At 40.4% G+C, this 26,992-nt stretch overlaps 1 protein-coding gene across 1 annotated transcript; it reads right to left on the bottom strand.

Annotated features, from left to right (window-relative positions):
* On the bottom strand, nt 1–26,992 carry LOC308259478 (COP9 signalosome complex subunit 6-like; the record flags this gene model as incomplete). The annotated part of the gene is given in 9 exon segments (XM_080690504.1): nt 1–437; nt 441–658; nt 661–1,176; nt 8,966–9,044; nt 11,657–11,716; nt 15,301–15,363; nt 18,884–18,936; nt 20,850–20,981; nt 26,887–26,992. Coding segments are annotated over 9 exon segments (1,509 nt in total). The 3' UTR covers nt 1–155.

Raw genomic sequence — 26,992 nt, 5'->3', positions numbered from 1 at the left:
TATACCTCTAGCCCTATTTTATTTTATTTTATTTTATTTTATTTTTGAGGGGCTGCTCCTTTTATTAATGACAGCAGTTTCTAAAGGGCGTGTAGTTTCTGGCCTCCTTGGGACAGTTGTCTGACCCCTGCGCATGATCCCTTCGAGTACCCTCATCAGAAGAAGAGCCCCCGCATTCGTCTGCCGATGCCTTGCCGATCATAGAGGACGTTAAACTTGTTCACGAACTGGTTCATGGTGTTGCAAGTTTTGGTGATGGTGCCGAGGTAGGCTATGAGCCCCACATCATTGCATTGATCATAAAAGTCTGTCTTGAACTTGTCTGTGCTGAGCAATGGGAGACAATGACACAGAGCATAGGCTTCCCGCAGGATCTCATGGTTAAAGGGGACTTCTCCTGCTTCAGAGGCCTTGACATATTCCAGGATAAGCTTGACTCAACTGTGCAGCATCTTGATGGCACTGTGCTGTGCTATCAGGTGTTCAGCCACAGTGGAATTCTCTCCACTCCCTGTTGCTGTCATTCGAGCCACGTGGTCTACACCAATGCGTTCAGCTTCTTCTTTGGCCAAAGTGTAGATCAGCTCAGCAAACAGCATGGTGGCCTCTCCATTAATTATATTGCTGACAGACTCAAAAACGCTGACAGGAATATCCTATGCTTGGTCATGGGGTTCAACTTAAGAAAGAGGGGGCTCTCGATTATTTCGCACACCTGCTTATGAACGTAGATGTCGGAGGGGTCAGGCGGCCCCCCAGTGGTATACCAACCCAGAAACTCCAGCTCCTTGAATAATTTAAACTCCTTGAGCAGTTTAAACTGCTCCTCCTGGGTGTAATAATATTCCTTGTCAATGATAATCTCTTCCACGGCGTGGGACAGCAGCTCAAAGGAGTTCATCACCTCCATATTTCGGCCCTCCTGCTTCGGGATCAGAGCCCCAATCACCTGCACAGGTCGTCCCTCCTGTGAGCGCCTACGGATCCAGTGGTCTGAGATGTTGAGAATGACGAGGGGATGCAGAGCGACTGAAACACTCCCAGTCATCACTCCAGAGGCCATCACGCTGGGGACTACTGCTGCGGCGTCCACCTCCATCCCGCTGCTCCCTCCAGTCCAGTCCTCTGCCGCTGCCACCCCCCCCACCCCCGCGCCCGCCAGCTCGGCCCCGCCCCCTTATTTTTTATTTTAAAACAGCCTCATTAAGTTGTGAGGGCTCCATTTATTTGTTGAGGGTAGCCTCATACCTCTCATACCTCTGATCTTCCTGTCTCAGCCTCCCAAGTCCCGGAATTACATGCATGCACCACCAATACCAGATTTAATTATTTCAAGGTTACCATGAGTAACTTTTTTTTTTTTTTTTTTTTTTGCGGGTCTGGAGATGGAACCCAGAGGCATTTGACCTCTGAGCTATACCCCCTGCCCTATTTTTTTATTCTTTATTTTGAAACAGGGTCTCGCTAAGTTGTGGAGGGCCTCATTAAGTAGCTGAGGCTGTCCACGAACCGAGATCCTCTGGTCTCAGCCTTCCAAATGCTGGGAATGCAAGCGTGCGCCACCACGCCCGGCTCTCCATGAGTAACATATTTATGGCTCAATTTAAATTTGTATAGGTGTCCCACATCTGGGAACATAAAAAAGCTAGTTAAAATACTCTTTAAAAAAATCTGAGCCATTTTTCTCTTGGGTCTTCCATGAATTGCAGGTGAAATTTGACATATGAATATCTGAATAGGTAAAAATTGCCTGTGAGTTAAAGATCAAGGTGTCTGATTTCAGCTTAGAAGAGCTCTGGACATAAATGTTGAGGTTAAAACATAAGTTAGAACCTTGAATGTTAAAGTGAAGAGGTTGTGGGCAAGTCATTTGGCCAAAGGGGCAATCCTCCTGCAGCTGTGTGAGCAGCTCAGGGCTGCAAGTCATCAGTCATATTATTTTAGAGTCACACCTCAGTGGTATATGCGCTGGGGGTGGGGGATGATGGTGTTTCCATGGTGACTCAGCCCTTCCCCTCGAAAACTCAAGGAAATGTCAAGTATGTCCTTGTGGGCAACCTTCGCTCCGTCAGCCCTGTGTTTATATAGGGCCATGCTTGGAAAGTCTCTTCCTTTACGCTTCACTTGTTCCAGTGTCTCCCTCCTCCTGGATGCTCACCATGAGGGGTGCTAAGTGTCATTCCACCCCTCTCCCTCTGCCTCCCACACATTTCTAGGCCTTAGAAGCAGCCACCAAGGTGAAGTGACCTCCCTCACTAGTATTTTTACCACCCATGGATTGGTGACTAAAATCGTCTTATATAAAAATACAACTCTCCGTGCTGGGAGAGGTTAGATGAAGGTTTCCACACATATGAGGCAGCCATGGGAGTCAACTTATTTCATGGCATTTAACCCTTAGGCTCTCAGCCACAAAGCAAAACTTTTACAGCAATATCTTAGATCTTTGGGAAATCTGAGCATACCCATGCATCTTTGAAGGTATCAATTAGAAGTAGAAACTAATCCAACACTGGTTTTGTCTACATTGATGACTCGAGAGCCTATCTGTGTAATGAATGCTTCCCTCTCTATTATAAAAGAACTAAAAAATGGGAAATGGATTGATGTTGCTATAAAAACCAAACACAGAAAGGAATAAGAAGGAATTGAAAGGCCAGTTGACGTAATTTCCCCATCAATATTCATGGTGAAATTGACCAGATTGTGGTAGCATAATTTTAGGAGTTTGCTGTTGGGGGTTTTGTCTGTATGTGTTCAGGGTGTGCAGTTCTAAGAACAACTGTGACTCGACTTCAGAAGTGTATATATTTATATATTTCCATCATTGTCTTTTCTATCACCGTCAAATGTCAGTTCTCTTCCACGAAGGCTGTGAGGCCAGTGTGATTTGCTGAGCCCACAATTATTCACACTTCCTGCTGCTCAAGCCAGGCTCCTGCGAGCTCATACCCCAAGTCTACACAGCCCTTGTTTCCAAGGTGGAAGAAGGTAGGGCTCATCAAGGTCAGCTTGGGCCAGTTTCTCTGAGTTAAAATCACCAGGCTGAAAGAGCATCTACTTTCCCATCTGAGGGTTCCCTGATGTCGAGACCCACAATTCATCATTCCCAAATGTGGAAACTTGGCATTTGTTTTAGAAAATGCCAAATGTGTTTTCCTTACATACTGCTGCCACATCAGTGATCTGTCCTTAGTTAGAGCTCCTTGAAAAAGGAAAGAAACAAGCAAGCAAGAAAATCTTTCTGTCTCTTGATTACTGAATCATCTTGGGAAAATTACTTAACTGTTTAAGCCTCAATACATTTATATAAATAATAGAAGCATTAATACCTACTGAGCAGAATTATTCAGAAGATCAAATGCAACAGCTAGTGCATCATAGGTAATAATGCAATAATGAATATTATTAATGTTATTTATTGAGTGCTTAACAATTGGTCATTAGATAATACAGCAGTTCTTACTAAGTTGTCTGAACTACATTATCTTCCCCAAATAACTTTTGTACTTATACAACAAGCCTGATAATATTTTACACTGTTAGGATTTGTACCTGGTATGTCTCTCAAAGTCTTGTGTTGAAAGCATGGTTCCCAGTGCAGCAAGGTTCAAAGGTGGGGCTTTAGGTAGTGATTGGATCATGAAGGCTCTAATCTCATCATTGAATTAATCTATTAATAGCTGAATGGACTCACTCAGGTCCTGGATTCACTAGTACCAAGAACTCGTCAGAGGAAGAGCTTACTCAGGTCATGCCCTGGAAAGAGTTTTCTCTCTCTCTCTCTCTCTCTCTCTCTCTCTCTCCCTCTCTCCCTCTCCCTCTCCCTCTCCCTCTCTCCCCCTCTCTTTTTCTCCCCCTCTCTCTCCCTGCCTCCCTCCCTGCCTCCCCCATCTCTCTGCTTTCTAGCTGCCATGAGCTGAGATCTCATTCTCTCTCTGCTTTCTAGCTGCCATGAGAAAGATCTCTCTCTCTTCCTCTCCCTCCTCTCCCTCCTCCCCACACCCCCTCTCTCTTTCTCTCTCTCCTTTCTATCTGTTATGAGCTGAGCAGCTCTCCCCCATCACATCCTTGCACCATGACGGTCTGCTTCAGCATCAGCCCCACAGAGATGAAGTCAGCCCACCATGGACTGAATTTTCTAAAACTGTAAGCCAAAATAACAAACCTTTCCTCCTCTAAGTTGTTGAGGTATTTTTTGGACCCAGTGATACAAAAGCTGACTAACACATACACATTGGATTTAAGTAGCAGTGTTCAAACTTGAGCTTGCATCCAAATCCTTAGGAGAGCTTCTTAAAACCCAACACTTTAACTGGTGGGGTCTACTCTTTCAGCATATTTCACTAAGTAGCTCTGAGTTAGAAACCAAGAATTTTAATTTATAAAAATTTCCCAATTGTTTCTGAAGCTAATGGTCCCTACTCTAGAGATTAAACCCTAGGGCAGAGAACACCTACCTTGACTAAATTTATTGGGACAAATAAACAAATATTTACTGAGTACATACCATGTGCTAACAAGTAGAAAAGGAAAAATAATGAACAAGACAAAGCTCCTGCCTTCATGAGGTGTGCATTCTAGTGGGAGTGAGATAATAAACCCATAAATAAATAAGACATTTAAGATGATGGTAAGTACTTTAATAAAACAGGTGACAGGAATGATGAGTATTTTAGATATAGTAGTTGAAACAAGCATCTCTGAGGAAGTGATATTCAATTAAAAATGATAAGAGGGAGAAAGACATCTGGCCTAGGGGAATAACATTCCAGTAGGAAAGAACAAACAGCAAGTGCAAAGATTTCTAAGAAAGAAATAGATTTGGAGATTTTCAGAGACATCCAAAATGGCTAGCATGGCCAATGTCCAATGAGCTAAGAAGGATAATGAGGCGCCAGCATCACAGGAGACAGCGGGGCCAGACTGTGCAGGCCTCACAGGCCATCTTAAGCAGGCTGCATCTTATTTGAAGTGATGGGAAGCCCCTGGAGGGTCTTAAGTAGGCAAGTGACAAAATCTGACTTGCATTTTTCAAGCAGCACTCTGGCAGGTGGTAGAAGCAGGTGGTAGAGTTAGGAGGCTGCTGAGATTCTCCCAGTGAGAGACGATGAGGTTTGGCCTAAAGTGGTAGCAGAGCAGGTGCTGACAGTGATCAGACTCATTATACAGGTTGAGAATCTGAAATGCTTGAGACCAGATGTGCTTCAGATTTCAAATTTTTTCAAATTTTAGAATATTGTTATATACATAATGAGATATCTTGGGGATAGGACACAAGTGTAATCTTGAAAGTCATTTATGTTTCATATATGTCCTATGCACATACCCTGGAGGTGATTTTATTCAATTTCCACAGTGAACCTGTATTTTGGTTACAACCCATCACATAAAGTCAGGTCTATAATTTTCCACTGTGGCATCAGGTTGGTGTTCCAAAAGTTTTGAATTTGGGATTTGGGGCCTAGGGCTATTCAATCTGTACTTTAAAAGTCAAGCTAAAGTTGATACGGTGGCACATGCCTGTATTCCAGTACTTGGGAGGCTAATACAGGAGGACTGTAGGTTTAAGACCAGCCTCTGCAAATTGGTGAGGCCGTCAGCAACTTAGCAAGAGCCTGTTTCAACATAAAAGAGGGCTGGGGGTGTAGCTTGGAGGTAGAAGACCTCTGGGTTCAACCCCCAGTACAAATAAATAAATAAATAAATAAATAAATGTATGTTAAAAAATAAATAATCAAGCTGCCAGGACTTACTATTGAGTTGGGGTAAAATAAGGGGAAGAGGAAATCAAGGCTCAGTCCTGGGATTTGGGGACAGATTTTGTAAACCAAGTTTATCTGTAACAAAGTATTTGCCACATAATAAGTGTTCAACTACTTATGTATTTGGAATTGGGATGCTTTCATTTTGGGATGCTGCCAAAAGTGATCACAAAGCCAATATGATCCCAGTGCACAACCCCATAGCAGTATTGCATAGACTGTGCTCTAAAGTAGAGTTAAGAGATTTCTTTAGGAAAGTTCTGACTTCCAGAACTCTTTCATTCTTTGTCAATAGTATCCTCTAAGTCCTCCCCACCCCCCGCACTGCCACCTTTCTGAAATCAAATATAATAACTCCAGTAAACTGAGTTGAGTGTCTAGGGTAAAAACCACTGTGCCAGGGACTGAGAATGTGTCATCCATTTGGGATATTCTAAAACTCTGGGGATTACCTTTGGAGTTTGAGTTTGTACCCAAACAAGCAAACAGTCATCTGTTATCAGTGATCAATGCTAATGCCCAAGCCCTCTTTCTTAGCATTTCTCTGATTCCTTACTCAAGGATTTTGATCCACTCCTACCCTTTACTCTGGGGGTGGCATTGGAGTCCTTGTGATTTGTAACCTAGTAAAGGACAACAAGCCTGGAAGCCCACCCCCTAGCTGAGCAGGACTGGCAAGCTAGAGATGCCTGCATTCTGTGGGAACAGTCATGTCTGGACCCTACATCTCTCCAAATATCATCAAGAGAGACATATGACTCATTGAATTCATTTGTATTTTTTAAGAAGTTTATTCTCCTTGTTTATCACGGGGGAAATTCAGTTTGTGTTGTTCATGCTCCAAAATTAGGAAGAAGGCGAAGTGTGTCGCCATCGGCCTTGTCGCCTACTTTGCTTCCTGTGCCTGCTTTGTGGATTGACTCTGAGATGTCCACAGTCCTCGATGATACAGACATCAGCTCCCCACTCTGCTCCTCCCTCGACTTACCAGATGCCCCTGACCCAGACCTGAGCTTACCAACCACTATTAGCAGTTTTCTACTCATGAAGTATTAATAGATCATGCTATATGGGCTTTATGAAGCACCCCCTCTAGGTACTGCTCCAGTTTATAATAGCCAACATTTATTGAGAGCTTATTATTTGTCAGGCACTGCGCCAAATGCTTTCAGTAAATTATCTCATTTAATCGTCCCAGCAATCCCGTGGCTTTAGTACTATTATTATCTCCATGTGCAAATGAGGAATGCACCAAGAAATGAACTCATGTCCCCTGATCGCCCAGGAAGCTGATAGCAGAGTGGGATTCCAGCCCAAACCTCTGTAATTCACAGCTCATACTCTCAAAGACCACCGTGTAGTCATTTTAAAATGCCAACTAAAAGCTCAATATATTTACATAATAGCTTATTTTTATTTGAATCACATCTGTATATTCAGAAACTTCAGAAATATGTGTAATTTTATATTCTTACAAATCTCCTTAGTGTCTGTCCTAACAGAAGACTATTGCATTCTCAAAACCGATTTTACATTCAACCTACTAAACTATCACATACAGTTTAGCTTCAGCCATTCCACTCTATCCTCCTGAGATAATAACAGTGAAAAAGACAAATAAGATCTTAGTATTGTGGAAATGGTATTAAACTTTTAGATACCTGAAAGGTAGGGGCATCTTCAGAGTTTCTAGGATCACATTTTTTCAGCTAGACACTGACATGGAAGTTCCTGGGTAGATCCAGGTTCAGGCCTGGTTGTACCAGGGCTCAGGCGATATCAGCCAGCATCTGTCTCTGTCTTTTGACTCTGCTTTACTCTGTGCTAGCTTTGCTCTCACGCAGATGCTCTCTCATTAGCAGCAAAAATGGCTATCAGCAGCTTCACGTTTCTATCGGAGTGAATTAGCTAGCATTTCCAGCGCAAATACCACATGGTTTTCCAGGAGCGTTATCAAAAATCCTAAGTCTGACTCTCACTGGGCTAACTTGAGGCATGTGACCATCCTCCAAGCACAGTCACAATGGAATGGAGAGCCAGGCATGGTGGTGCACACCTGTAATCCTAGTACTTGGGAGACTAAGAAAGGAGAATTGCAGGTTCATGGCCAGCCTCAGCAATTTAGTGAGGCCCTCTGTAACTTAGTGAGACTCTCTAAACAAAAAATAATTTTAAAAAACATAGGGCTCAAGGTGTAATTGGATGTAGAATGACCCTGGGTCCCATCCCTACTACCACAAACAAAACAAAACAAAACACGATGGACTGGCAATAGGATATACTGAGTGACCAAACCTATACTGTTTGCTCACTCTGAAGCTGAGGGAAAGAGTTTAGTATCTTCCAGACCCCATGTACACAGAGAGACAGCTCCTCATAAGAAAACAGAGTTATTGTCACCATAAAAAGAAAGATGAAAATAATAGAGGCCAGTTGCACTGATATTGTTTCTAAGAAGCTCAGCTACTGGTACTGAGAAGAAAAGCATGTGTATTTTCCTCCCTCCTGTTCTTATTTATGCAGCCCACATGCATGAGGAATTGCATTGTTTAAGACCCTGTGCTGGGCACTAATAATAATCATCATTAAAGTAATAACATAGCTAATAAAGCTCATGGAACACTTCCTGCATGCTAGGTACTCCTTGGGAAGCTCTGCAGGTATGAACTCACTGAATCATCACAATAGCCCCCAAGATAGGCACTGCTTTGATCTAGGGTAAAAGACAGACATGAATGAGACACTGCCTCTTCTGTTGGCGGGAGGAAGTACTTTAGTGCTAGAACACTTCCAGCACCGGGGACTTCCAGCACAAGGGACTTCCAGCACAAGGGAGACGTGTCATGGGAGTGAAACCCAGGAAGGGCTGTGGATACCTAGAGAATGGAGGGGCTCACTCTGACAGCACTGGGGAAGGAACAGTATATACCACAGCACAAGAGCTTGAAGACATGTTGCAAACGTGAAGAATCCAGTGTGGCCAAAGGGAAACCAAAACAACTCTCATCATGGTCATCTTGAACTGTGCCAGGGACCATGCTGAACATTTTACACATATTGTCTACTGACTTTTTCCTGTGGTATATTATAGGCCCTTAGAGTAGGAAACCAGCTCTGCTATTTGAATTCAGATAGAGTGAGCTACGATTGAAACCAGGTCTTTCTGAAGAGTGGGGTCTCTCAGAGGTGAGTATGGGTACCAGGGAGGAGAGGAAAGATTGTAGAGGCGGGGGGAACATCGTTGCCTTTACATGGCTGCTGGAGAAAGAGAAAACTTCTCTATATGCAGCAACAGAATTTGCCAAACCAGAATGATTCAGTTATATATAGTTGTATAGCTTGACAAAGGATTTTTTTAAGTTTGTGCATTTATACCTTTGAAATTTCTAAAAGTGAATTTCCATTTAGGGAAACATTTAAACAAAGCTGATATAGAAAAATATAAAATTATCCAAAATCCTAACTTTACTGAGTAATCTAGGATCTGTTTAGGGCAAACACATTGATATTCTGGCTTTCTCCCAATTAAGTCTGGAAAATGTGATTGATTGGGGCTTTTTGTTGATGAAAGGGTCCTTTCTGGCATATTCAATTTACGAAAGATACAGTTAGAGACAGTACTCTATGGTTAACAACAAAAGTGGCTATTTCTAGAAAGTAAAATCACAAGTATTGAAGAAAGAGAAGTAAGGTGTAATGGTGTACACCTATAAACTTAGTGAGACTCGGTTTTAAAAATAAAAAATAAAATTAGGCTAGGAATGTAGCTCAGGGGTAGACTGCCTTTGTGTTCAATATCCAGTACCATCATCAAAAAATACAGAGAGAGAGAGAATACATCTTTTTTCATTTTTGAATAGGGGATAGAACCCAGAGGCACTCCATCTCTAAATAACACCCCCCAGCTCTAGTCCTATTTTATTTTATTTTGAAACAGGGTCTCACTAAGTTGCTCAGGGGATCACTAATTTGCTGAGGCTGGCCTTGAACTTTAGTGAGACCCTGTTTCAAAATAAAATGTAAAATAGGTCTGGGAGTATAGCCCAGAGGTAGAAAGCCTCTGGGTTCCACCCCAGTACCACCAAAAAAAAAAAAAAAAAAAAAAAAAAAATCAAGTTTTCTAGATTTTGCTCATACAGGAAGTATTGTCGAGATTAAGACCAGAGGAGAAGAGCTAATCGGTGAAGAAGAGGATGATGAGTGTCCTAGGCAGACAAAATCCAAGAGAGCCACGCATTCCAGAAACTGAACAAAGTCCAGAAGGGCTGATGCATGACTCCGTGGAGGTGATGAAGATCAGTGAGATGGGAGAAGCAGACAGCACACAGATCATGCCCCTGCGGCTTTGAAGGCAGGTATACTAGTTTAGACTTCAACTCAAGAGCTTCAGGAATTCACTGAAGGGCACTGGCATGATCAAATTTATGCTTAAGAAAGATCATCTGGCTACCACCTGGGGAAAGGATTCCTCACCTCTGGCTGTGGTCTTTAGGGCAAAAAATATGTATTTCTACAAAATAGCTCATCTCTGCATAAACTTTCCTAGCTAGAAAATATCTTTCTTTGCCCACTAATTTGTTTTTCTTGGACAAAAAAAGAAAAGAAAATATGGGATCAAAATAATGGGGATCTCTCAAAAGTTGCAAAGAAAAAGGAAGATTGCATATGCCTAGATTGAATTGCTTGGTAGATAAGAGCATAAATTAGTACGATTATCTAAAATTAAACAGTATCTGGGAGTGGTGACACTTGCCTGTAATCACACTACTTGGTAGGCTGAAACAGAAGGACCACAGGCTCAAGGCCAGCCTCAGCAACTTAGCAAGACTCCCAGCAAACTAACAAGGTTAGCAAACTAACCTTGTTTCAAAATAAAAAGGACTTGGGGGTGTAGCTCAGTAGAATGCTTTTGGGTTCAACCCCCAGTATCCAAATTAAAAGGACTCTAATGATAGCAAGCATTTTTCTGGATGCAAAAGCCAATAAAAAAAATTGATTTGGTTATCCTTATCACCTCAGACAAAGGAAAGAGATCAAAACAAGTCTTGGAGATGTGATTCCAGGCACCATCCAGAAGAGAAGGAGTCTTACCCTGTAAATTTTGAGAAATATAGTGCCATTGGAAAACCATTCCTATTATGGAGACAAACATTCAAGATCAATGGTCTTAATCCCAATTGACCAAGAAAAATATCACATGTAGAAACCTTAAGAAAAAATAGCACTGTCTGGTCTTAATCTTAGGTCTGAGTTGTGTCCCAAGCTTCTGAGCATTTTGTAAACCCAAATGATCCCAGAGACACAGCCAGGATGGAGAAACACTACTACATTAGTCTAACACTGGAATCTGTTTAGTCCCCTTTATATAGATGCTGTGATCATGGACAATCTGCTAGTTAAAATTTTGTTTCATATGTAGGTCTTTATTAAGGGAAAGAAGGTGCTGATTCTTGTCACATAAGTATTCCAGAGCAAGTATTCCAGTTTATCATTTTGTGAACTGATAAACTGTTACTGGTGATGTACACAACAATCTTAAAACGCCCAGTTAGTATAAATCTGTTTCTGAGGGAACAATTCTTCTCTCAGGGTAATGACAAGTCAGGTTCTGGAGAGTGGAAGCCAAGTTAGATTGTCAACCCTCTAACCTCACCAAGGTACCGTCATCTTAGGAGGCTGTGTGGGGACAGATAATAGGTGTTACTAATTGTTATAAACTTTACACAAATGGTTGATCTCTCTTTGACCATCCCCCAGAAATAATCAAGGAATGATATTTTAAACTCAGGAGCATATAGCAGTGTTTTAGATGTGAGAAATCAGGTACTGAAACATTGAGCACAGTCCTTAACGAGTCCCTTGATTATACTTAAACTAAAAGCCCCACTTACCTGAAAAAATATTGTTTTCATCATCAAGGGAAAGTATTCCCCACAGTGTATTAAGCTGCTCTGGGGTGAGAGGGAAAATATTAGAATTTAAACGTGAAAATGAACGTAAAAGATGCATGATAGATTTTACAGACCCAGCAGCAGGTACTAAAAGGTCTTTATTTTATTAAAATATTAAACGACTATTCAACTGAGTAAGTGGGACAAAGCTGAGCTCCAGTGGGTATTGTTCTGGCTCTGTAATAGCAGCCAGCTACCCTTTTTCAAATGTAAATGGAGGGTATCTTTTGTCATCAACAAAAGTTACAGGGAACAATGGAGAATGGAAGAAATGTCATAAAAGCGAATGGAAGAAAGCACAGAGGTGGATAATTCAGCTGCAACATCCTTGAAAACATGCCAAAAATCTTTATCTACAGAGTAAGGGAGCTACATGGGGAAGGAGCAATCTCTTATCCCAGAAAGGAAGGCGTCTTGTTTTCCTGTGGGGATGGCATTGGGCCAGAGTAGCCATCCAGAGGAAAGTGGAAAAATAGGGTTTACTAGAAGGAGGCCCAGGTGAAAGCAGAGAGAGCTGAGAGTGAAAGGAAGGAAAACAATTGCTGGCTGTTTTGCACAGCCTGCGAAGGCAGGACAGTGCCCGACGCAAGCTGGGCGCCTGCGGGTCCCTGGGGCTTCTCTAGGAGACACCCCCAGTAGATAAAAGAAAAGCTGACGCCTCTGTGCTGGCTCAGACAGCAAAAAGATGCCCGACTTCTTAACATTCCAGCAATCGCACCCCCTGAGCTCACAGTCCAGGACTAAGCCTACAGGAACATTCACCTTGCAACACCAATCTGTACACACTCTCCACTTAACCTTATGTTAGAAGTATAGAAATCAAGAAGGAAGAGGGTGTGGCAGTGTTTGCTCCACATGCATCTCTCTGGGATGGCAACAGGGTAGTGAACAAGTGGTTAAGTAAATGGATTTGGAAGTTAGAAAGCACTAAGTTTAGTGCAGCCACTATGGAAATCAGTGTGGTGATGCCTCAGAAACCTGGGAACAGAACCACAAAATGATCCAGCTATACTATACTCCTAGGTATCTTTCCAAAGGAACCAAAATTGGAATATTAGTTATTATACATGTATATTTGTGTGCTTTCACAAAAGCTGAATCATGGAACCAGCCTAGGTGTCCATCAATGGACGAATGGATTACAAAATTATGGGACATACACACAATGGAATTTTACTCAGTAATAAAAAAGAACAAAATTATGTCATTGCAGAAAAATGGATAGATCTAGAGAACATTATGCTAAGTGAAATTAGCCAGTCACAGAAAGTAAGGGGTCATATGTTTTCTCTCATATGTGGGAGCTAGTGAATAATTGGGATCCAAGAGGGACTTCAGACAGTGGAGGCAAAATCCCAGTGGGTAGACGGAGAAGGAGTTCTAGGGGAGGGTGATGGTGGTGAGGAACAAGAATTAATGAAGAAAGCACTACCACTGACACTATATACATACACAAAATAGTCAATGCCAATCTCAATGCCATGTACAGGGAATGGGTGGGAGCCTGTGGGAAGTTCACCAAGTGCTGTGTGCATGTGTGTCTATCACTTTGAACTTCATGGTGGTGTAAGACTTCAATGCACCCATAAAAGTATATTTTAAAGGATCAAAAAAGCCTTACCTTTTTATGTCACTTCTGTGGCTTACCAATTTTATGATTTGTACATGTTACTTAACTGCTTTGGGCATTCTTTACTTCATTTATTAAGTCAGAAAACAATACCTTTTCCACAGGGCTGGTATAAATGTTAAAAAAAAAATGTGTCCAAAAAGGTTTGAGCACAGTGTTTGGAATAGAACATCTTAACCAGCAAATTAATCATCATAGTGCAAGAGAACATTTTGAACTGTGGCCCTCTGTCTTCCCCACTCCAGTTGCTTCTCAATCCTCATTCTCTATCTTCACATGAGCTCTTATAACCCCTTTCTCAGCCAAGAAAGCTGCAAAGGAGTCCCTCTCTGCCTTAAAGTAGTGTGTCAGTGAAGAATCAAGGAAAGAATGCATGAGAGTGTTTGACTCTTGAATTTCAAGAACTGTTATCCACGTATCAGTCAGAAAAGATTTATATGAATAAATGATCAAGTTTTATTTTTTTTCCACATCAAATTATAACTCCAGGAATCAAAAGAGAGAGGAACTATTGAGAGATGAAGGGATAGATTAGCATATGGAGAGATTGCAGAAGTTGGCTAGAGTATTATGAGCCAACTCTGTGCCAGCAGAGAACTGGCTTACCACCCACATATATTTCCCTTTTCATTCCTGTGAAACACCTGACTTGACTACCTATATTATTTTCTCCTCATCACCTGGTGAGGATCAATAACAGAAGCCAACAGGCCACCCAGAGATCATGAGTTGAATGTGACCCCTCTCCCATTTGATCTCTAAGACTTTGTTAAGATCCTTTCAACCTACTGTGCAACTGCTCTTCAGCATGCTAACTGTTAAGGTTTGGATCTTGTCTATCCCTCAAAGCTCATGTGTCAACAAGAATGTGGCAATGTCCAGAGGCAGAGTTTTAGAAAATGATTACTTTGCAAGGACTCTAACCTCATCACTGGATGAATCCATTTGATGCATTAATAATTTTAATTAACTACTAAATGGTGAACCGTAGCAGGTGGAATGTGGCTGGGCTTACTTGTCCTCTAGAACAATCCTCTATGTGCTGTTCTTGGGCCTACAATAGACACACTACTGAAGCAGATCAGCTTCAGATCTGGAAGCAGAGAAACAGATTGAGGGTCTGATAACATAATACAGGTAATGATAGCATGGGCCAAGGGAATAGGGGAGAGTGATAGGAAGTTTTCAGGTTCTAGTTTTATTTCAAAGATAGAAAACAGGATTTGATAATGGATTGAAAATGGGATGTGAGGGAAAGAGAAGAGTCAGGGAAGACACCAAAGTTTTATCTTGAGTAGACAAATACCGATACTGGAAGACCATGGGGAAGCAGGCTTTAGAAGCAAGGGGCAGGAATCCACAGTACAGGTAGGGACATGTTAAAGTTGAGTTAATTCATAGACACCAAGCCTATTGAGCAGGCAGTAAGCTATTGCTAGTCTAGTACCAGGGTGGGAGGGCTGAGATGAAAGTGTAATTTTGGAGTCAACATCATATAAAAAAGTCTTGAGACTTGGTAACTCAGTTGGAAAATGATTGTAAGTAGAAAAACACCAAGAACTAAAACTTAGAACTAAAATCATGACTTAAAAATTCTTTGTGATTGAGAAATAACCAGAAAACTGAGACTGAAAAGAGGTAGCCAGTGATATAAGAAAACATAATGATTCCAAAAATAATTTTTTATTGAAAGTGAATTTATAAATTAATGGATGAGATTAGGGAGTTCTGGAGGAAAAAAAAAAACCTTGGTCATTCTTGTGCTCCTACTAAAATATAGACTTGAAAAGGATGAATATAATTATGAAGGCAGATAATCCTAGTAGTAATGTTTCGAGAGGAACCATCCCAGGAAACCCAGTGTACCTATTCTGCAGCTTAATTTTCAACTGAGACTATAAAGGAGTATTAGTTAAGAGCAAACACTGGGACCAAATAATAATAATTCTCTTACCAGCTTGGCTTTATCTGCCTTCATTTTATCATCTAAAAATTTGGTATAATAAAAGTAACCACCCTGTAGGACATTTAAGACGAACAAATCTTAAGACACATAAACTAAACTCTCAGAACAGTTCCTAGCACTCAGAAAGTTTTTTTTTCTTTTTTGTTGTTGTTGTTATAGTTGGGCACATAATAGGTGATCAACAACTCATCCAAAATTGCTTTTAAGTCCCAAATTATCTCCAAAAAAAAATGAGCTTTAAACAAAAGTTATTTTGAATTGAACTGAATAGAAACATTACAAAAGAAAAAATACAAATGTCAACTAAATATATAAAAATGGTGAATACTATTAGTAATCAGGGAAATGTAAATCAAAACTACACTGAGATTTCATATAACCCCAGTTAGAATAATAATTGTCAAGGATACAAGTAATTGGTCAGGTGTGGTGGGACACACCTGTAAATCCTAGTATTTGGGAGGCTAAGAAAGGAGGTTTGCAGATTTGGAGCCAGTCTCAACAGCTTAGTGTGAGCCTGCTTCAAAATAAAATAACATATGGATGGAAGTCTAGCTTTGCAGTACACCACTCCTGGGTTCAATCCCCCAAATACAATCACAAATGCTGAAAATGCTGGTGAGGATGTGGGGAAATAGAAATTCTTACACATTGTTGGTGGAATTGTAAATTAATACAAACACTATGGAATTCAGCATGGAAGTTCCTCATAAGACTAAAAATGGAACCCCCACATGACCCTGCTATACTAATGCTCATTGTCCTTCCAAATGAATTAAAGTCAAAACACTATGGGGATGCATGCATAACCACGTATATAGCAGCATAACTCACAAAAGTCAAATTATGGAACCAAGCTAGTTGTCTGTCAACAGATGAACGGATAGAGAAAATATGGTACATACATACAATGAAATTTTCCTTAAACATAAAGAATAAAATTATGTCATTGCAATAAACAAAATAAATGGAACTAAAAAGTACTATGGAAAGTGAGATCAGCCGGCCTCAGAAAGTAGCTAAGCAGTAAAATACTCTTGGGTTCAAACCTGGGTTCAATCCCCCAAATATAATGATCAAAATGCTGTAAGTACTGCTAAAGTTGTGGGGAGACAGAAACTCATATACTATTCATGGAATTTTATTTATTTTTAATTTATTTATTTTTGCGGTACCAGAGATGGAACCCAGGGGCATTCTACCTCCAAACAACCACCCCCAGCCCTACTTTTTATTTTTTATTTATTAATTAATTAATTTATTTTTTTGTGTGGTACTGGGGGTGGGACCCAGAGACTTTCTACCTCTGGGCTATACTCCCAGACCTTTTTTATATTTTATTTGGAAACAGGGTCTCACTAAGTTGCTGAAAGCCTCACTAAGTAGCTGAGGCTAGGTTTGAACCCATGTGATCCTCCTGTCTCAGCCTCCCAAGCACGGGGACTACAAGCGTGCGCCACCACGCCTGGCTTTATTCTTTATTTTGAAACAGGGTTTCAGAGTTGCAAAGAGCCTCACTAAGTGGCGGAGGCTGTCCATGTACCGCAGTCCTCCTCTCTCAGCCTCCCGGATGCTGAGATGACAAGCATGAGCCACCACATCCAGCTGTGGAATTTTAAATCAGTACAAACACTATGGAGATTGTATGTTTTCTCTCAGATGTGGAAACTAGAGATAAATTGTGAAACAAAAGAGACTTCAGATAAATGAGGAGAGAGATCAAGTAGGATAGTGAAAGGGGCTTAAGGGTACAGATGGGGAGAGGAAAAGGAAGCACTGATGAAGGAAGCAGATCAAATCATGCTATGTTGTATATGAAGCTATCCCTACAAATTTACTAATAGTAATGGGAAGGGTGAATAAGAGGATATTATCTGAAGAGAATCCCACCAAGTGTCCTGTGCATGAACAAATGTATCACTTGAAATATCACTATGATTTGTAATTACAGTGCACTAGTGAAAGTATTAAAAATAAAAATAAATTTGATTTAAAAAAAAAGCCATTTTGGGGGCCTTTCAGTGGAATTCAAGCTTGTCTTTTTGTGTGTGTGTGTGTGGTACTGGGGATGGAACCCAGGGGCATTCTACATTCAAGCTACACCTCCAGCCCTATTTTATTCTTTTATTTTGAAACAGTGTCTCACTAAGTTTCAGGTGGCCTCACTAAGTTGCTGAGGCTGGCCTCCAACCTTTGATCCTTCTGTCTTAGTCTCCTAAGCCTTTTATTTTTTTTTAACAAATGCTATACCTAAGGATTTTATGCTGATACAATATTTTTCTTTGCATTTTGTGTATACTCATTACCTTTTAAAATTGTTTATGGATTATAAAGAAAATTCTTATTAAATTGAAATGCTTCATTTTTAAAATAATGTTTGGTGCTTTGCTAAAATATTAAAGATTGGATGTTCTTAAGAAAGTTAATCAAAAGGCACTAGATATTTGATTCAATTAGGGAAGAAAATGAGCTTTTTATGTCAAATGGAAGAGAGAAGAGATCCATATAGAATTTCCATTTCCATATTTCCATTTACTCCCAAGTGCTTGAATTTTGCTTTTCTACTTTGAATTGTTTTTCCTTGCAAAACTACTCCTTTCTACTTGATGTCTTTCATCTCATTCTCCAGTGAAAGAAATTGATATTGAACCCTATTTTCTTTCTTAGGTGTGTGGTACACAAAGAAAATCCAATACACCGTTGATCTCATCAAACAGATCAATCAGAGGATGATGATTTGTTTTTAGAATGATTCTTTGCTTTTCAAAGGGAGGCCTCAATAAGATTTCTTTAAGTAGTTTTCATCTGCAGGACACTGCCACTACAATATGTTATCAAGAACTTGATTCAGCAGATAGTAAATATTTAAGGAATATCCATTTTTATTGATAATCACGTTCTTTCTTATACATAGACATTTGTGTATATATCTGTCCTTCCTCTTAGATTCAGGATGGCAAATGGATTTTATTGCTTGTTCCAACTAAGATTAATTGGAAAGGGCTGTCCAGAGCATTCTGTTTAAAAAGACTGAGATTGAATGTAGGGTTGGACAGAAAGAGCACCAAGACTGATAAGAAAAGTCTGATGTGGAAGCAAGGGAGGAGACTGCCTGCACAAGTGCTTTACAAACAGCACTGGTGGTAAACTTCTTCAGAAAAGATGGTATGCCTACTGGAGTCACTCAGCACAACATAACTATGGCCTGTGTAAGCGCTGTGTATTCACTGAGATCAATGAAAGGGAAAGACAGTGACTCAAGATTATTTGCAATAAACCAGGTGGCTTCCTTGTTCCTTTGTTACTCAACTAATGGAATTATTGAGCACCTATCAGTTGAAACAAATTCCCTCAGAAGTTGTCAGATTTCCTCTTTTTCTTCTAGAGGGAACTAAAACTCTCTCTCTCTCTCTCTCTCTCTCTCTCACACACACACACACACACACACACACACACACACACACACACACACACACACCTTCTTCCTCATTTATAAGCCCATGATAACAGGGACTTGGTGTTTGTCTTGTTTTACCTGTATGCCTCTAGAAATCTGCCTACAGTTACCTACCTTATGTTCATGATTATCCAGAGCCATTTCTGCTTTTCTAGGGTCTCTCTTTGCTAGAATCATACCAGTAGGCAGAATCAGTAAAGAAGAGCAGCCTGGAAATTGTACAAATACCATGTAATAACTCTGCCTTTGGTTTTGTTTTTAGTCTGGGGATTGAATGCAGGGGTATTCTACCTGCATTCACCCCCAGCTTTATTTTATTTTTCAATTTGAAACAGGGCCTTCCTAAGTTGCTGAGGGCCTCACTGAATTTCTGAGACTTGTCTTTGAACATGCAATCCTCCTGTCCCAGCCATTCAAGTACTGTGATTACAGATGTGTGCCATCACACCCGGCTTGCCTACCACTTAAAGACTAAGTGAAAGCCAGGCAAGATGGAGCATACCTATAATCATAGTGCTGGGGAGGCTGAGATAGAAGGATTGCATTTTAAAAAACAGCCTCAGCAGTACAGCAAGAATCTCAAAACAACCTAGAGAAACTCTGTTTTAAAACAAAAAATAAAAAGTGGCTATGGGTGTAGCTCAGAGATAGAACTCCCTGGGATCAATCCCAGTACAATTAATTAATTAATTAATTAAATGTTAAGTATTAATAATGTTTTAGCCAAATTAAATCATAATAACTGAAAAAGAAAAGAATCCAAAGGCTTCATAACCACCATAAAAAAAATGGTCACAAAACTAAGAGCATTTTGACTAAGGGGAGTAGTGACAATAAACCTAAAATCATAAACACATTCTAGTCTTTTAACAGGGAGCTCCTGTCTTGGCCTGGCATGGGTGAGCAAAGCATACAGCTTTGCAGCTAGGTCAACATGCACCCGGAAACCTCTACATGTGGTACATTGTGTGTTTTGTATATTAACTTAAACATTTTCTCAGTTTTACCCAAATATCCTGTTATGAAGCTGGGTTGCATGGAGGGGATCCTGTAATCTGTAAATGCTTTAAAGTTATAAGTGAATTTTGGAAAGTGGATACATCTTTCTGAGAAGACATTTCAGAAACAGCCCAGAAATAATGCAGGTGGCTTCCTACAAGGCCCTTAGTTTATAATTCATGACCTCCACCTGCTTTCCTCTTCTCCACGACCCATCCTCATTTATCTTAACTCCAGACACAATTTGTGAGATTGTTAATTTTTTCCAAGGTAAATACTATCCGTTTTAAGGTGGAGCAAAGTAAAAGTGTCTTATGTAGACTAGCAACAATCTTTTTATTACCTGTACTTAGCCAAAGGAAGTGCTCAGTAAACATTTGACGATAGAAGGAATGAACCATCTATTAATAACAGCAGAATCATTAAGCTGTTAAGCAAGATTATTATAGGCCTTAAGTTTGGGTTTGATTTGGTGTCATTGTATTCACAACTTGAATTTTTTAAAGAACTACAGATGAAGGAAGGAACTAATTCTGATTCTGAACTTAAATATTACAATAGATAGCAATTAGCACAGACATCAAAGGAGAGGAGAAAATTTCATCATTATGAGAATAAGGATGTTATTATTGTAACCAGAAAGATGATTAGATGCAAACCTATTATAGCAGCTTTTAATAAAATAAAGACTCCTAACATGAGTTAAATTATATTCTTAATATTAAACAAATGGTTTTAGAGAGGTATCTTACAGGAACTGAATATGAGGGCAAGTCATGGTACATTAGCTCTCCTGTTACCGCATTTCATGACAAAGAAAATAAACACATGTACTCATGATCACACCCATATTATGGAGCTACCTTGTTTTTCAGTATTTTTATTCCTTTATTAGATTGAAAAGTGTACCAAGTCAGGTTTGGGATATTTGAGCCTCAAATGTATAACCCATTGGGATCTGAATTTATTTTACTGACTAGGTAACGCACAGGACCCCTGACAATTTCCAGAACCAAGATCGTGTGTCTATATGAAGGGGAGCTCAAATCCTCATCTCATTTCATTCTCCTTCCATAAATACAGGGATCAATCACAGTGAAGGAATTTTCGTATCTGTCAAAGTGTCTGCCTTTAGCAGTAGAGGGCGAAAAAGAAGGTTCTAAAATAGTTCTGATAGAGTACTCAGGAACAGCTTTCCTTCCATGGGAATTACCTGAAATCATACACAGTCTTAAATGGTCACAATGATTATTAAACCTCATCAAAAGTTATAACCCTTCAAAAGAGAGAACAGAATGGCGTACAGATGGGATGACATCTCTGTTTAATAGCTGAGAACAGCAGTTCAAAATAATTTGGGATGGGAAGAGAAGCTTACCTTATCCAATTGAAGGATGCAGGGGACCTCGAAGTTATCAGAATGCAATTATCCCTGCTAGAATTTGGTCAGGCCAGAATCTGACACTTTCAAGCAAAGCCTTGGGCCTTCTTAATGAACATAAGGCTTCAGATTGGATTTCACCTCGATTCAAGGTATAAAACCTGCACTCTGAGAGTACAAAGTGCAGAGATGTTAATTAGGTCACTACTGGCAGGTTCTGAATTGCCTTCCTAGAGATCAATATGCTTAACTCTCATTTCGCAGAAGGAAACTGAGGCCTGGAAAACATCACACAACAAAGGAGTGAGTTAGTAACTCTGCTTTTTGACACTCAACTTTATGTTTCTGAGCCCACAGATTTCTCAGTCCAGCTTAAGTCACCAACTAGTCTTTAGCTCCTGTTCTGTACCAGCAGACCCTTGGCTGGAGTCATGGGAATTATTTATGAAGATGATGGAGGCCTGGTTTCTGCTTTCTAAGTACTGCTACTTTGGCTGGAGAGTCTGGTAGGGATGCAAGCAGTTCACTCAGAAGGCAAAGTGTGTGTGTGTATGTATGTATGTATGTATATGTGTGTGTGTGTGTGTGTGTGTGTGTGTGTGTGTGTGTGTGTTTTCCATGACCATAACTAACACCTGAAATGGTCAACTTTCAAAGAGAAAAGTTTATTTTGGCTAACAGTTATAGAGATTTCAACTGTTTTGAGCCTGTGATGGCACACCATGGTAAGTATGTGGGGCAGAAAAGTACATCACCAGTGATCCAGGAGCCTCCTGTTAGAACCTCCTGATGGTTCCACCACCTCTCAACAGGTAACAAATCTTTAACACATGGGCCTTTGGTGGACACTACAGATATAAACTATAGCAGTGTGCTGCGGACTGGAGAGAAGAACAGATTCAGGGCCATGGAAACATGACAGAGGAAGGGAGTCCCTCCCCTGGAAGAATCTGGCAGTGACCCCTGGGTGAGGCCTGCCTTCTTAGGTTTCCGAACCCTTACCATAGCCTTCCATGGGGTTTACCTTCCTGATCTGAGACCCTGCTTTGCAATTTCTCAGACATAATCTTTCATTCCAAACTTCTCTCAAACTCATTTTTTTGTGCTTTACTAATTGTGTCTCAAGAACAAAGGTAGGTCCAAATTTAGTGAGGTCTGAAGACTACAAAATGTATGTGGCCCTCTTTAAGAAAATAATACATTGTAATGAACACAACTTTAAGTCCAAAAGCAAATACTTATTTATTTAAAATAAGAAGTACCAACAGTTAGAGCTTTGGAGGTGAGGTACACTTCTTCTTGCATGTATTTTTTACTTTGTCAGGAATATTTACATAGTCTTCCTGAATGGTCCCCAGTTTCCACCCCCTCATCCCATTCCCAGTGCTCTGCTGCTTCTCAAACTTCTATCTGTTGAGGGTTTGTGCAAGTTTTACAGTAAATCTGCTTTTTCTTGGGAAAAGGACTGACTCAAAACCACATAGTGTATACACTGGACACGCTAGGCCTGAAATCAGGATTGCTTGAGTGGAATGAGCACAGACTTTAAAGTTGTCCAGAGCTGTGCCCATTGCTGGCCCTGGCATTAACAGCTGTAGGATGTTGTGCAAGTCAGTTTTCAGCTTCACTTTCTCTCTTTTATCTGGGGATAATCATGTTGGCTCTCATAGGGCTGGCAATTGTTTTAGTTGCCCAGCACTGTTTCTAAATCAAAATAGTACTTGAGGAAAGATAACTGTAAATAAATATGGTGTTGCACACCTGTAATCGTAGTACATGGGGGACTGAGACAGGAGGGTTTCAGATTTGAGGATAGCCTCAGCAGTGTAACAAGACTCTTAGTAACCTAGAGAGACCCTGTTTCATAACAAACAAACAATAAATAAATAAATAAGTAGGACTGGGGATATAGCTCAGAGGTAGACTGCCTCAATGTTCAGTGTCCAGTAACAATAAATAAATAAATAAATAAGATAACTGCCACAAAGACTGCTTCCTTTCCCCTCACAGTCTTCTTCCATGGCAATAGAATTCCTAACATTTAGTTAGGCATATGCATGTTCTGGATCAAGTGTATATTTTCTAGCCTACATTATCAGCTAGATTTTGGCATGTGACTAAATTTTGGCCAGTGGTGAATAAGCAAAATCAACGTGTCCAACTTCTAGGAGGTGCTCTTAAAAGATCTGATATATGCCCATCTCCAACCATTTCTTCTTTCCTGATGATGGCCATATAATAGGATGAGGTGTCTTGGAGAATAAGACCAAATGGTGTCACACATCCATAATTCCAGCTATTTAGGAGGCTGAGGCAGGAGGACCACAGGTTCCAGGCCAGCCTGGGCAATTAAGATTCTGTCTCAAAATAAAAATTAAATTAAATTAAAAAGAGCCAGTCGTGGTCACGCACACCTGTAATCCCCGTGCTTGGGAGGCGGAGGCAGGAGGATCACACAGGTTCGAAGCCAGCCAGCCTTGCTGGCTTAAGAGACCCTGTTTCCAAATAAAAAAATATAAAATAGGCCTGGGAGTGTAGCCCGGAGGTAGAACGGCTTCCGGGAACCCCAGTACCACCAAAAATTAAAAATAAAAAAAATAAAATAAAATAATTGAATTAAAAAGACTGAGAGTATGGCTCTGTAGTAAAGCACTTGTTTTGCATATACAGAGCCCTGGGTTCAACCCCCAGGACTGAATGAATGAATAAATAAATAAATAAATAAATAAATACATAAATAAATACATAAATAAATACATAAATAAATAAATAAATAAAAGAGTCTTGACCCCCTACCACCATAGAAAATTGTATGACTTAGAACTACCTATTTTTACTTTAACATAGGATTCAATTTCCTAAAGAGTTAATCCTGCTGTTGTTTTTTCACTCTTTCTCTCTGTGGTGCTGGGATTGAACCCAGGGCCTCAGGCATGCTAGGCAAATGCTTTTCCACTAAAACACATCCTGAGACCACACTGTTATTATCTCCCTTGAGCCACTTGCTCATTAATTAAATTAATGAATTTAATTCCAAAATTCATTAAATTCTATGCTCTTTTTATTTTGCTACACTGCTTCCAGTTTGGTACAACGGTTCTGGTTTGTAATGTATTTGTGTGCATTAATTTTTGCCAAGTGTAAGTGGATATTTAAAGAATTTAAAATCCTTAAACTGAAATGCTGTAATTCAAGGAACCAATGTGAAATCTCAGCCTTGTCACAGCCCAACAAGAATTGCTTGTTTGGGAAAGGACACTTCATCCAATCCCACTGGCAGCCATAGGTAAAATCAAGTAGGCAAAATGACCTGGTTTCAGCAGGGTATGGTGGCCCATACTTGTAGTCCCAGTATTTGAGAGATTGAAACAAGAGGATTACAGGTTCAAGGCCAGCTTTGGCAACTTAGGGAGACTCTTAACAACCTAGCAAGACCCTGTTTCAAAATTAAAAATAAAAAGGTCTCAGGATGTACTTCAGAGGTAGAATGCCCCTGGGTTCAGTCCCCAGTAAAACACACACACACAGACACACACACACACACACACACACACACACACACACAAACACACACCTGGTTTTATCATCATAATCAGCAGCAGCAATAGCATTACTAGTGTAGTAATAGTGACTAATAGTAACCATGGACACTCAGTAATTGCCTTGCAATATGGCATTTAATTAATACATTAATCACAAAACTGCACACAGCAGGTATGTTTATCCCTATTTTACTGACAAGGAAACATGCTATGAGATGTCAAGCGATTTGTCTGAAACAACAGTAGTGATTTGTCAATGGCAAAGCTTACCAGAATCCTAATCTCAGTTCAAATCCCAGTCTCTTAAATCACACCTTGCTTTCTCGCTGAGCACAGCACAAGACCTGGTAAAAATGCAACACATCAGCCAGACATAGTGGCACATGCCTTAATACTAGTATTTGAGAGGTTGAGATGAAGGGTTGCAGGTATAAGGCCAGCGTGCAGGTAACTTAGCAAGACCATGTTTCAAAATAAAAAGTAAAAATGGCTGGGGGGTATAGCTCAGAAGTAGAATTCCCTTGGGTTCAATTCTCCCATACTACACATACACACACACACACACACACACACACACACACACACACAAAATGTGCCACATAGAATTTATATAACCATAAACATTATGTAAATCAGTTAAAAGATTTATTACATCATCATAACAAAGTACTCCAAAGTTCAATGGCTTTCATAGATGACCACATTAGATCAGGTGCTTTTGTGGGTTCAGAATCCAGGCAGATATTGGCTAGACAATTCTTTCACTCATGGTGTCATTGACAGAGGTTGCTTTGTGACCTTCACCTGGTGCTGGTCTTGCTGGAAGGTCCAAGACAGCTTTACTCAGCACCCTGGTAGGATGAATGGGCTCAGCTGGATTTTCCTCTTTTGCAGTCTCATGGCCTCTTTACATGCTGTCTCCAAGAAGGCAGTTGGACTTCCTACATGGTGGCCTAGAACGCCAGGAGCAAGTGTCCAAGAGAAAGAGAGAAGACACTAAGTGTTTTTCAAGGCTTGTGACCTAAAAATTGGCACAATGACCATTGTGCCACACTCTTAGTCAACGTGGTCACAGAGCCTTCCCAGATTTAGAGAAGCATATAACTCCCATCTCTTGATGAGAAAACTGTCAAAGAATTTGAGATTAACTTTAATCCATCCCAATGCTAAAGCAATTGAAGGAAATTTCACAGAAAATAGAAATTTGGCCACTTGAAAACAGTATGACTTTAAAGCTGCAGAAATTAAGACCACTCTGGTGTATTCAACAACAGAAATGTATTATCCACAGTTCTGAAAACTGGACATCAGGATATCAGTGTTTGTAGCGTTGGCTCTCTCTGAGGTCTCTCTTGAGGGTCTGCATATGGCCACCCTTTTTTCTGCCCTCAGCTAGCTCTTCCTCTATTCACACATCCCCCTGAGTCTCTCTTCCTATAAGAAACCAGTCATAGTGTATTATAGCCCACATAAACATCCTCATTTTAAATTAATTACCTCTTTAAAAACCAGTTCTGAATATGGTTACATTCCAAGGTACTGGATATTAGGACTTCAACATATGAAATTTGGGGACCCAATTTGGTCCACAATAAATGTCAAATCTAATGCCATTAGAAAGTGTGGAAACTAAGGTCCATAGAAAGAAAATAGTTTTCCAAGGTTAGGCAATGCAACCTATAATACGGGTTGAGAACTCTTTTTCAGGACAACCCCTTTCCAACATATCAGACTATAATTCCAAGAGACAAGGAACAGAGGCCCAGTGTGGGGGTCGGAGATTTCTCCTTCTTTTGAAATTCCAACTTTCTATAATTGTCCTTATTGTAGGTCATTGGGTTCATGGGCCTCTCAGCAAACTCAGATCTCTGGCCTATTCATTCTTTTTCCCATTTCTTGGCTGACATTTCTAGCACTCAGGTCACTATTTAGATTCTGAATCACAGTAATATTGGAGAATATGATGTCCTTGATTCTGTCTTAACATAGATCTGTCAAGACTTTGGGAACATCTCCACAGTAATTTGCAAACTCAAACCCATTCTGGAACTCTGAGTCATCGCATTAGTGCCCCCTAATTTGCAGTGTATACCCCATCTTTGATTTGCAGCTCTTTGGATTTCAAGAATAACCTGCATCTTAGAAAGGAATTGGCTTATGCTCTGACTAGGCCTCTTCTAGGAGACATCTGCTACCTTCTAGGATGGAGCGGCGGGGGTTGCGGGGGGGAGGCTCCAGCAGTGGCTGAAGCCTTCTCAGAATGTAGGACAAGTGGTGTTCACTACTAATCTTCCAACTCAT

This window comes from Muscardinus avellanarius, assembly GCF_963383645.1.
Source record: "Muscardinus avellanarius genome assembly, chromosome: 1".
Lineage (NCBI taxonomy): Eukaryota > Metazoa > Chordata > Mammalia > Rodentia > Gliridae > Muscardinus > Muscardinus avellanarius.
The sequence above is the reverse complement of the archived record's forward strand: the minus strand, read 5'-3'. Positions and strand labels throughout refer to the sequence as shown.